Below are 13667 nucleotides of genomic sequence, written 5' to 3' on the forward strand. Positions count from 1 at the left end.
TGTTGTGGGTTCATATTTTACGGGGGCCAGTTTCGAATTGCAGCCCTCCGTATAGGTGCCCTTTGAGAGCGGTTTTGAAGGAGTCAAGGGATTTGCATGTCTTAATGCGTTCCACATTTTGGTGGAATAGGAGGGAAAATAATTTAGTCCCTTGTTTGTGCCGAATTTGGGTTGCACATGGTGTGTTGTGGGTGTGGACTTCGTTAACATTAACGAAATATACTAGGTACATGGGTATCTTGGTGGTGTATCGAATATTGTCGTTGACAGACAGACAGACAGACAGACAGACAGACGTGGTGCATTTATGGGGAGAACAGTGAGATTTGTGTGTCTCTCTGTGTCCCTTTATTCCTATATGGAGTTCTGTGTCAGCATGCCCACATATGGAGTGTTGTGATGTCAGAAGTTAGGCCAGCTCCATATATGGACCCTGGGCAGGGGCCCTGTCCAGAGCCCGGCCAGAGGCCTTTTGTGGCGGTGTAACTGTCCCTGAACGAGAGACAGTGGTTACAGGTATAAACTTCAATTATATAAAATATGGTTTTTATGATGATCACACTTGGATAAAAAGGTTGATTTCATTATGAATAAATAGAATTTAAGAATGGCAACAAATATGTCAAAGGGTTATATTACAAGGTAAAAATACACCCTTTGAAGGGAGTCACATGATCAGAGTTGTCATGTCATTCACATGACGTCACCTGTCAGTAAGGGTCAGAGGTTGAACGGACTTCCTGGAGAAAAGTTGTATGTTTTGGGAACGTCAGAGAGAGAGAGACGATATTAATCAATCTGCACATGGTTCAAAGGCGCACACGGTACATATTCTTTGTGATTTCATTGTGATGTGTTGTTCAATATTTCTGTAATGTAGAACTATGGACTTTTGATCAATTGAATGCACATGTGTAAGGACTCAAAAAATGAACAAAATGTCATTGTTTCCTTATTATAGTTTTCACGGTGTCTTGGTCACTGGAGGAGTTGAAAGTCGCAATACAAATAAAACCAATATCAGACATCTGTATGATGCGTGGACATACTTGAACCTGTACAGCTACAGGCGGTTCTGGAAAATGTGGGTCCGACCGACTTGACACGGGGCTTGCCAATAACGCATAATTGAAATTAATAGAGAGAGAGAGAGAGAGAGAGAGAGAGAGAGAGAGAGGTGTGTGTGTGACATCACTGCGTGTGTGTACCTTATATACTCTAAGGTGTGTACCTCTCCCACTCTGCTCTCCGTGGTGGAGGGGAGGTGCAGCAGCACTACTTTCCACTCCTTCTCTCCGTCTCTCCGCTCAGGAGGCTGGACTAAAAAACACACACAATATTGTTTGTTTTACCTTCTCCCTCCTCCTACTTTCACCCAATAATAATAATGAACAACACTTCGCCTTCTTTCCTGAACATGGCGACGATAGGAGACTTCGACCCGCTCAACGCGTCGGTGCCTGCGACCAAGGTGGAGATAACCGTGTCCTGCAGGTAAGGACACGAAAATATATTATATTTTAATGTGTTGGAACTTGGAATGTAAAGTTGTTTCGGATCCTTTCGGCTTTTGTAGCCGCCGGACGCTTCTGTCCTGCTCTTGTTCTGTTCTGGAATCCAAACTCCACCAAAACAAGTTGTCACGCTTTGGTTTTTGTAACTATAAGTTGCGCACGAGCTGAAATTAGCCGATCTACAAGCTCACAACGCGTCGCGCCGCGATGCGTCCTCAGCTTGTAGAGCGGCTAATTTTCGCTCGACACAAGACACGACGCGCAACTAGGCTATTATTATGTATTTTTTAAAAGACGCTCCAAGTTAAAAGACTGGTATTTTAGCGTAGGTCGTCTACATAAATATTGTGTCGCGGCTGTCGCCTATTTTTTAATTAGTCTATGACTATGAGAGGTCAGAGAGACACAGAGAAAGGACTGGAGTCAATACATGGCATTCTTGATGATACCGGTAGGCATACCGGTTTCCCTCTGTTTCGGCAGTGATTCTCAACTATAGGCTATGCTATCCAGTATCCCCAAAATAGTTATGCATTTAGATTTGGCCACCACGGACATAATTATTTATAGGCTATAGTATATAATTGATCATTATGGTCTTATTGGATTTGATCCAGAATCTATTTACTGTTTATGTTACACATAGGCTACTGTAGTAGGCTATATTGTGCAACTCACATTTACATTAATTATTACAGACTATAGTAATTGTCACACTTTATGTATCTTATTCTTTACTACATCACTGCATGAGAGCTACATCTAAACATCACTTTTTTAATTATTAGGCATAATTTGGTCTCATAATTATGGTCTAGGAGGCATTTGATCCAGAATTAAAGGGATATTATGTACAGTATAGGCTGCTGTGTAGGGTATACGTGCAACTCAGTTTATAGCTATAATGAACCATTTATCTTTATTTACATTTATCTTTATTTACATCTCTGTATGGGACCTGTGGTCTGGCATTTGGTCCAGAATTAACTGACAGTTTATGTACAGTTACAGTAGGATACTGTATAGGTATAGTGAAACTGATGGAAATGGAAATTGGTGGTGCGGTGAAGATACTGGGACCCCGTAATCCCTTCAAGAAACCCTGGGTTCCCCGAACTACGCTATGTAACCTTTTACCACTGTTGTAGCTGACAGCAGATCGATACATATCCACATGATTGACAGTTGACACCTCAGGAAGTGTGTGTGTGTGTGTGTGTGTGTTTGTGTGTGTGTGTGTGTGGGTGTGTGGGTGGTGCACGTGCGGTGCGCCCGTGCGTGCATGATTCACAGACATATTTTCACTCCATGACGCCTATGTGTGTGCATGTGCAAACTGTGTGTACGCTTCAGTTGCTTGGACTCAAAGAGGAGAATGTTATGGCAGTTGACACAGGGATGAAAATGATGTCATTCAGTTTGGAGTTCCTGTGTGTGAATTAGGCTAGTGTTGTTTCCACCATGCACTAAACATACACTAGTCTACCAGTCAACATTTCCCCAATGGAACCTGCAGCAGAGTTCACTCCCTCTGTTCATTATGTAGGCTATATAACTTATTGAATCATTTACAGTAGTTGCAATAATTAATTTTGTTATAGCATATTGCATTGCACTTAAAGCTGGGCTCACACACTATTGCGGGTTGTGTTCCTGGTTTGTGGCTGATCGGAAACGATTACTATCTGCTCGCATATCCAGTATAGCGTGAGTTGCCCAGATGGTTATCAAACATGTTTGATATTTATCTGGATGATCGTATAACTGATGTCCGAGTGGGACAATGGGAGCAAGCGAGATGAGTCAACACGGAGAGAGACAGACATGAATGAGGAAGCTTTTACAGTACATAGCGACCAGTGTACGACACGTACACACTACAGCCTGTCATGGGTCTGTTGGACAGCTGAGGAGATCTGTGCTGGCGGCAGGCGCGATACATGTCCTGTACTGTGAGATTTCAAGTCTTGTCGTGTGTATGTTTAAGATTAATTCAAAAATAAAAAAACGCATGGAAAGACGTGCCATTGTTATGAGAGCCACTGGCCTAATAGGAAACAACCCAAAGTCTGGGCAGGGAGTGCCAGAACCTGTGGCCCAGGGCTACGTCACAGGCTGCAGCATCAGTGGAATTCCTGGGTACAGAAGTGCTGCTTAGCCTTTTAGAGACTGTCTGGTTTCCATTTCATTAGCCTTTTAGAGACTGTCTGTGTTCCATTTCATTAGCCTTTTAGAGACTGTCTGTGTTCCATTTCATTAGCCTTTTAGATACCATCAAGCCATTTCGAAAATAGGAAGCGAATTTTCTGAAATCTATCAGTGGATAAAATGTGATTCTTGGGAAATATGAAATAAGCAGGAGTAGGTCACACTATTTTGACTGTCAAGTGAGACGCATTATTTGACACATATTTTTATTTTTGATTGCTCTTTTAGGCTTTTAAAAATATAACACAAACTGCCTGGTTGGCGATTGGGCCGGAAAGTCCTTTAGCTGTCCAGAGGCTGTCTTTCAAGCAGGCTGTCTGTTAGCCATGGGTCGCTATGCAACTCCCCGCGAACGTTTTGTTGCAAGGAGTTGAGTGGCGACCCATTGGTGTGGTTTAGTGGCCTATTCATGGTTATGTTTGAACTGGGTCGGACTGGTAGTCTATTCATTCACGGTCTAATGCAAATATTAAGCTACATCTGTATCGATAGACATGTTTGCCGCTTTCTACTTCAAAACTTATTGAGCAAGTGTTTGCGTTTGTGTTGCATAATTTCATGAAATACATAGACGTGTGTTGACAGGGGCTGGTTTAGTTTCCAAGCACTATAGGCTATCCTACAACAGATATAAAATGTAGAACTCAGGGACGAGGGACTCCTCTGACCTTTAACGGCTCAATCTGTGAATGGACGCAATGATTGTCCAGTGAATTTACATGTTGGACGTGTTGTAGACTACTTCTGTTCCGTGTGTGGTGTTTTGGAGGGAGAGCATTTGACCTGGTCAACTCACTATATTGGGATCCCTAGCAAGAGCCTCAGACAGTGCAGAGCCTTCAATACATTCAAATCAGCACTGCTAGGATCCTTAAATGAGAATGCGTGTCCACATCACAGCCACCCTCCTCCACTGGCTCCCCATTATGTGTTTTTCTTTTGAGGGGCCCCTCCTATAAACAGCTATAGTGTAGATTCTGTCTGAACAAAAACATTAAATGCCATTGACAATAAATTGAGAATTTACGTCATATGTTACATATGTATGTAACTAAGGTATGTTTCAAGGTCGGTATAATGGGTTTCAACTTTAAACTTTTGAACTTTTTTGTCCAACATTAGAACTGAGAGATGAAGACCATGTTTATTGATATTTATTTTCGTATTTTTGTTTTATTGGATGATGTACCATGATAAGAGCGCCCCTCACTTCACACGGGTGTGATTTTTATTATTTTCTCCAAAAGCGAAATCATACGAGTTCAATGCTTTCTAATTCGAAACCTATCCGCAAGCGTTTCCATGCCCCATTTGCGCACTGCATTCTTTATCCATACCTGTTTTGCTGCCCGCGCAGCCATTCACTTCCTGGTTTAAAGAGGAGACGCGAAGACCCACATTTGTGCATGTACAACTCCTGGTCTCAACTGCGCATGTTTCTTTCCTTCCATGGAGCACCATGGAACAACATGGCGTTGCCTGTACGGTCTTCGCGTCTCATCCTCTTTAGACAGTCCTTGGTTTACGCCTTTACGGGCTGACAAACTTCCCTATTTTCTCTGAATCTACACTGCCTCCGCGCAGATTGATCATAATGGTGATGTTCTGTCCTAATTTCTGACTTCATCAGAAATTGTCGCGTTACTTTCAAGGATAATTTTTATCCTTGAAAATAATGAAAAGGCAGAAAATACAACATCCAGAGTGTGTCTGGATAGGGGGAAAATAAATTAATAACAATAAAAAAGAAATATATATTTTATTTTTAACCGAAACGTGGCCCCCATACCGAGGTACGAACCGAACCATGGGCTAAGTGAACTGTTGCACCCCTAGTGCGTGCGTGCGTGCGTGCGCATGTGTGTTCCTAAGAGTAGGACAAACAAAAGACTATGGGCCCGATTCACTAAGCTCTTTACACCCAAATTTTGGGTGTAAAGGAATTTTCCCGTCTGTGAATTTTGCAGAGGGACGCTCTTTCTCAAGTCTGCTCGGATGCAGACTTACATGGGACCATTGCTAGCTGTATGTCATTAGAATGACTTATTCTAGACTACTAATAAAAATTGGAAATTCCTTTACACCCAATACAATCTGGAAATTCTGGATGATAAAATATTATAAATTATGCTTTGAAAAAACGTTTTCTCATAGAAACACTGTATTTTCATGAGAACACAGCCACTAGTTTATGTACATTTTATAGAAATACATTTATTTTGGTACCTTTGGATGACAAGAAGACGGCTTATTTCTTCTTTGTGTTTTGCACTGAAAAGTGTGGGAACCCCTGGTGTAGAGTGATTGTTTAGTATAGACTACACCTTGTCTAATGTGACAGGTAAATGTAAATGTTAACACAGATATAGCTTCTGAGTGTTTGAGTTGTCTCTAGGGCTCTGACAGATGCTGTACTATTCTCATAGACAGAAACGTCCACTAGCGTAGTAGCATGCAAGGTCTCCAACTGTAGTAAAAAGAAAACAAATCTTCTACTCACCGAAGCAAAGTCAGTTTTATAATATTGAAAGACTGTTCTCCGCTTTTTGGCCCAAAATAATGATATGTCCACCAGACGGATATTATTTAATTGACTCAAGTGTGCCACCTACAGCTCTGGTTGATTGTATTTTCTATTGACCAGATCTGTAGATGGTGCACTTGAGGAAATATTTTCCATCTGGCGGACATATTTTATTTTCTGGACAAAAAGTGGATTTTACACAAAAGGTGGGATTCTGAGTAGGGTTAACTTGGCATACTTAGGATGTTAACGATTCCGGTCTGATTCCTTAATGGTTCCTTTAACAGTTCCTATAGAGCAGGGGTTCTCAACCCGTGGGTCGCGACTTCTAGGGGGGTCGCCTAGAAGTTACATAGAACACATAGTACATACATAAACTTTCCTTAATGATTATATCCGGTTTCAGTATTCATTTATGATATATTTTCTCTAATACGTTTATTTTTGCAGTAAGTTTGTGTTGCTCCTGCTATAGGGGGTTCCAAATGATCTCTGAGAGTGTACAAATGGAACCAAATAGACCTCTACGGATCCATTCGGTTCTAATTGTACACTCTCAGAGTTATTTTGTGAAACTAAAAACGTTTTAGAACCACCAGTATTGTAATTGTATAGCAGACGTGAAGTCCACATACCAGCAATGACAGTGTGATAAAACTCGGTTCCAGAAATGGTTCCAAATGTTTCGGTTCCTCAATGTTGTCATAACCATTAACCAAGTAATTATATTAGTTAATATACTAATATATAAATTGTAACCTTTTTCAGTGGGTGGATATCTCAGCATTCCTTTGGCTTAAATAGCAGTTTACTGTATTTAGATATATAGTGCGATACTAGTTGCCTAGATACAGTGACTTTATCATTTACGTTTATGTTTAACTCACAGTCGATTAAATAAACGCCTGGTAAAAGTCAATTTGGTGGCATTCACACTTTAAAAAGATGGAGGCGGTGAACTTGTTAAATGTGCACGTGTCATCAAAGCTAATCAGCAAATTAAATACAGTGCAGACTTCCAATTCAGTTCAATTAAAACTAAAAGTGAAGAAAGCACAAAGTGTGTGTGTGTGTGTGTGTGTGTGTGTGTGTGTGTGTGTGTGTGTGTGTGTGCACACGTGTGTGTGTGCGCGCGCACGGTTACAAGAAGGTTCTTTGCTATTCTACATATCAGCATATTTGTTGTGGTGATTAAAACCAAAGATCCTGTGTTTTTATATTAATTGTTAAATAGCTCTACTGTATATGGGGATTTTAATCATTTTTTATAGTTTTTCTTCTGTAAACTGCGGTCTCTCCAGCTCTTTGGAAAACAGAAAATAAGACTTTCTAAATTCGGGACGCCAATTTCATCCACTCAGGAGGAACAAGTGAAATTTCGCGGAAGTGACAAATAACAAATGAAACAAATAAATGAGCATACACATTTGGAACAACAAGCTGGACAAAATGATCTCTGTGGCATTCTCTCTGTTTTGCAGAATAAATGTCAGTATATTATAATGACATGCCAGAGATTAAAATGTGATGGATGTCTGCTGAGTGCTGACCCAGTGTGGAGTTTCTGTACACTGTTGGGACTCAAGTAAAATGTTTCTGCAATGAGTGAGTGCATGCAGCTTGTAGAATTCCTTATTTTTCTTTTTTTTGGGTGGTGCAACCACTCCTGTAGTCTGTCCGAGCACAGAAATAGCTTTTGGTTTGTTTTCAACTGTCACTGTTGCGCAGCCTAGCACACACACACACACACACACACGCACACGCACACGAACTGTATAGTGTATATATGATGATTTGAGGTGTTACAGGACAGTACAGTAGAGGGACCCCCCCCCCACACGGTAACTCTGTCATTTCTCAACCATTCCGGACGCATTAAAAAACACAAGATGTGTCTAAACACCTGAACGAGGCCAGAGCACTCTGTCTTCTGGTCTGTGGAATGTAAAATAAGAGCACTATGATGTGATCTTTTCACTGTTGCTACACTTAAAAATATAAAATAAATAAATGAGTCCATAGTGAGTCATCTTCATCACCCGCTTCGAATGCTATCATCAACCCATAGTCACCAGTATGTTACTCATCAAGCCCATGCAATGGAGCAAGTAGGCCTCTACTGGAGCATACTGGCTGCCATTAGGAATCACGGAAGGGGCAAAGAGTTTCAGTTGTAATTACTTACGCAAGTAGAGCGTGCAAGTAATGTTTAAATTAGTCAGGTGCTACGATGCGCATGTCCCTTATCAGCATATGCGAATAAAAAAACTAGAGGATACTGTAGAAAGAAAAAGCTTTTTCTTAACTTATTGACCCAGATGTGGTTGGCTAAATTGTGTTAATAACATTTTAACAGTCATCTTTCAGTTGTTGGAATTTTGTATATTGAATTTGAAGCTAATATGTGTTTTTAACTGTCATATCTCAGTTGTTAGTAATTTGTGTATATTAATTATGTTCTGCAATGGTCTCCTAAGGATGCTCATGCTCAGGCGTAGTTTTTCTTTTCAAACAGTAGTCTTGTGTTGTTGCTTTTTAGAGCAGTGGTTCCCAAAGTGGGGTCCGGGGACTACCAGGGGTCCTTGAGGGAGTTCCAGGGGGTCCCCAGCTAAATGATAGTTTAAATTGGAACCAAATGGACCCTTATGGGTCTGTAACTCTGACCCATAACTGTGACCCATAATGTTAAATTAACAGTGATTTTACAATATAAATTAGGGGTCCCAGAGATGTCGTTAAATGGGGGTCCATAGACTAATGCATGTCAAACGGGGGGGTCCTTGAAATTAAACGGGTTTAGAATCACTGCTAGAGCTGTAAAAATCTTCTCTTATGGGGGTGAGGAGTCCCTGGCATATCTTTTCAAAATCACACCCGTGTGAAGTAAATGGTGCAACTCCGTGTGGGGGTCCCCGGGGGGTCCTCGGAAACTTCCAGACCTGCAGGAACGCGCCCAGGGTGCTGGCCCGGTTCCGACGAGCTGCCCTGTGTCCGAAACGTTTGAGAAAAGACAGAGTTACCATGTGGGGGTCCCCAGGGGGTCCCTGTACTGTACTGTACTGTATAATCACCACCTAGAATATTGTGTAGACTCCCATTGCGTCATTTGATCCACAAATCCACAACATAACCTAACCTGCCTTTGCTGTTGGTTTCAACAGCACACTGCTGGTGTTGAGTAGCTGACAGTGATGTGATGTACGTCACGTGTTTTGCCATGTTTATTATTACAGCATGTGCAGAGTGTGTCAGAGAGGTGTCACAACAACTCTGACATTGTCTCTGGCGGGTGGATACCTCATATGTCCATTGTCCAAAACTGTTACTTTTACAGATTCAAATTTAAAAAATGGCAAAAGTTGAGCTTGTGGATCTGCTACTTTTGATGACTTTGATGATCGCTGTGGTACAATTTATCAAGTGGGGCGCTAATGTACGAAATGTACGTTAAATGTTGAGAGGTTTCTACCCGACAGCGGCGGCATGCTAGAGTTACTCATGGTGTCATGATTACTGGTCTTCTGTCACAAGCTGTAAGAAGTAAAGACGCACGTTTGTCGTTCCCATGAAATAATGTCACTGGTGGAGGCAAAATAAGGCTGAAATTGTGTTGTTTGATGATCCCGGCATAAGTGGATGGAGAAAGGCGAGTGTGAAAGAGAAGCTGTGAGAGAGACAGACAAGCTATGTACAGTAGAGGCAGAGAGAGACAAAGATTGTCATAATAGTGAGTGTGTGTGTGTGAGACACACACACATACACACACATGCGTGCCTTACATTTCTGCGAAACGAAGAAAAAAGACCTCAAACAAGACAGGCGTCATCCCCATCTAGATGTGTGTTTACGTCTGTCGTGTGCATGCCACAGTGCAAACAGTACCAGTGTTGACACTCATAACTCAAACATTTTCGTCTGTTTGTGTGTGTGAGGGACTTGTGTTGTGTCTATACTGTCATCACAGCACACAGCCTGAGCCTTTCACTGACAATTTAAAGGACCACTTTAAATTGGACCACCCTTATCGACTTCATATAACTGGTCCTCACTAAATGCTCATTATAAGATGCGCTAGACTGTGACACCCCCCCCCCCCTTTTGTGTGTGTGTGTGTGTGTGTGTGTGTGTGTGTGTGTGTGTGTGTGTGCACGTGCGCGCTCGTGCATGCATGCACGTGCGCGTGTGTGCCTACGTCTGTCAGTCATGTGTTCAAGGCGGATTTGTCCGATATTTGACATTACATCCTAATTGGCTAACTTTGGCTTTCAAAGTTGGCAGGATTGGCCCGTTATAGCACCACCAACAGGTGGATTTTTGCAAAACACATTTTTGGAACAAAATGCCTCAAATCATCCAATTGCCATCCAAGGCGTAAGAAGAAATGGCACCCTTTTCACTTTGGCCTATTATAGAGCCACCAGGAGGCCACAACCTGACCTGCCCTGGTGGAGACCTGTGCCCCAAGGTTCACTTTATCTAGTTATTTTTGTATTTATGCAATTGCAAGAGCGATGTCTTCTGTTTCTCTATGCTCTTGCATTAATGCAAAAATAAAAGTTGAAACCAAACCTGCCTACTGATGATGTCTGAACTGTTCCACCAAATAGAACGTAGAAGCATTAGTGAGGACTGAGGACCAATTATATGGAAATGGTGGTTGAACATGGGTGAAGTACGTGGTACTTTTAAGTGCTCTTAAAAATGATTCTGACAAAGACTTGACTTAAAGGTTAAAGTTAAAGCTTTGTGATAGTAATGATTGCTATGGAGTGTTTCTTAGGTAACATGGGGTATCTCCATGTCTCTCTAGCTCTAAAGTAAACAGAAAAATCCATTTCAGGAGAAGAATGTCAGAATCAGTAGACAGAGAAGCAGTTTATCAGTTATAGTGTTTCAGTTGTGTTGATCTTGGTTGTGTTGATCTTGACGTATTTAGTTTTAGAGGGAACATTGGGAACAATTGGAAAGAAGAAAAAAGGGCATGGTACCACACTTTTATTTTTTAGTTTATCTTTCTAATTATTTCGCCCCCAAATGTTTTGTACATTGTCATGATTTGTCAGAAGCCAAGTTGGCTTTGTCTGAGGCTTAAAGGAAATACTTTCTGAAACGTCAGAAAAATGAATGGGAAATTCTCTTCCGCTGCCCTCTGCGTTCTGAAAGGTGCAGGACTGTGACACTCTATTGCACTCCAGACTCACTCCCAATCTTCCGCTGTAATCTGAAGACTCACCTCTTCAGATTCCACCTTAGCCCATAGCACTTGCCCTATAGCCTCGACGACCTTGCAGGCTTATGTAAAGGTTAAAATGTAATTTAGATAGCATGTTATGTAGAAGTTGTTGACCTTCAATGTGCATATCATTTATGTTTTGATATAGGTTCTTGGTTTACCTATGATCCTAGATGACTATTTCTCGCCATTTTATGTAATAATAATTCGTGTTTGCCTTGCTTAATGTACAGTACGTAAGTGGCTCTGGATTAAGAGCGTCTGCTAAATGCCTAAATTGTAAATTGTTTTACCTGTCTGTCTATGTGTTCAGCCAGTCATTTGTAGCCATCACAGTAAAGTCACGTTTTAAACGGCATAAATGAGGCCAAAATTAATATGTACCGGTAATTTAGGTCACAGTCTGCCGTCCGGAACAACCGGACAGGCGGACACACAGTTTAAGGAGGAAAATGAAACGGCTTTGTAGCATTCTCTGCCTACATTTTTACAGGATAAAGCTGTAATCTTGGAACTTATTTTTAATGAGTAACTACTGTATGTTAATACAAAGTAACTAGTAGTAGAAAGTATGTCAACACGTGCATGCAATGCATGCTGCATCATGTATTTCTTTTACAACTTTACAGCAGCATCATAAAAGCGGTGGCTTACAAATCATCTCAAAATACTCCCCGGGAGAGACTTGTTTCGTCCGTGTGCATGCGTCTGTGTGCATGCGTGCGTGTGCATGCGTGCGTGTGCATGCGATGCCATGCGTGTGTGTGCATGCGTCCGTGTGCATGCGTGCGTGTGCATGCGTGTGTGTGTGTGTGCATGCGTGCGTGTGTGTGTACAACGCGTTCTTCCACCGCTGATGGTTCATTGGTTCAGCAGTGCCAGAGGAAGGAAATAAAGTACCCGACTGAGTGCCAGTGGTGGTAAATGTAATCAATACTGCTATCTAGAAACACTCTATTACAAGTAAAAGTCTGGAATTTCTAAATGTACTTGAAATACCAAAAGTAGAAAGTACTCATGATGCGGAATGTCCCAAATCACAATTTTCAAATGTACTGTATATAAATAAAATAGCATTGTGTGCTTGTACTGTAGATTGGATCTTTCAACTGAAGTTGTCCAATAATTGTAGTGGAGTTAAATAATATGTGCATTTGAGATGTAGTATAGTAGATGTAGAAGTCCAGAAAATTGGAAATACTCCAGTAAAGTAAAAAAAATCTTAAACCTTAACATTTTACTTAAGTACAGTAAATGTACTTACACCACCACTGCCGAGTGTCCGCTCAGCCTTTTCTCCCCCCGCCCCCGTGGGAAGTGATTGTGTTGACCTTTACGCTCCCACAGAGGCTCATTCCGACAATGCGGAGGAGCGTCTAATTTGGAGGGGAAGACCGGAGTGACCGACCGCTGGCGGGCCGCTTTCAATGAGCGAGAGCTAAAAAAAAAAAAAAAGCACAAAGGAAGCAGCGTGCTTATGGTGCTGTGCAGTGTGTGTGGTCTGAGCACGGACGGTGGCCGCTGACTTTTGTCTGCGTGACATGAGAGAGAGAGAGAGAGAGAGAGAGAGAGAGACACGATACAATATTGAAGAATTACTTTCGGTCTTTGCCACTGTTGCCAGATTTTCGAGAGAAATAGCAATGAGGTCTATGAAAACAAGCCATGAATTTGTGTAATTGTTGGCCCTGGACGTTAACAGATATGATTGTGTGTGTGTGTGTGTGTGTGTGTGTGTGTGTGCGTGCTTGTATGCGTGCGTGCGTGCGCATTGCTGCAATCACGTTTGGTCTTTCTCAGGACCCCTGTGAGGTCTGTAAAGATTTACACACTGTGGAAATTACTATTGATCTTCTTTTCACTCCTTCACTCACTCTCCTCATGCTCTTTGCCCCTCCTCTTCCTCTCCTCTCTCTTGCTCTCTCTCTCCTCTCTTTACACTTTCTCTCTCTTTTTCTCTTTCCCCTCTTCTCTAATCTCGCCTGCTCTCTTCTCACTTCTTCTGATTGGATTAAAGCATTCGCAGGACTATAATTTGTGCGCGCGTGTGTGTGTGTGTCTGCGTGCGCACATTAAGCACCAAGGAAATTGCATGCTGAGTGCAAAGTGATTTCCTTACGTAAATCCACCCACTGTGGCTTTTAGATGAGAGATGGCCTTGATAAGAATCTGACAGACACACACCCAC

General features: G+C 41.8%; 1 protein-coding gene across 1 annotated transcript in view; it reads left to right on the forward strand.

Moving 5' to 3' along the window:
* Window positions 1-1312: 1312 nt before the first annotated feature.
* LOC308311116 (copine-8) overlaps window positions 1313-13667 on the forward strand; it is a 73756-nt gene continuing 61401 nt past the window's right edge. Inside the window, exon 1 of the mRNA XM_080757657.1 lies at window positions 1313-1494. Coding sequence (XP_080613783.1) covers window positions 1388-1494 — 107 coding nt within the window. The 5' untranslated portion in view covers window positions 1313-1387. The remainder of the gene's footprint in view (window positions 1495-13667) is intronic.

This window comes from Protomyctophum bolini (assembly GCF_963924005.1).
Source record: "Protomyctophum bolini genome assembly, chromosome: 23".
In the NCBI taxonomy this organism is placed as follows: domain Eukaryota; kingdom Metazoa; phylum Chordata; class Actinopteri; order Myctophiformes; family Myctophidae; genus Protomyctophum; species Protomyctophum bolini.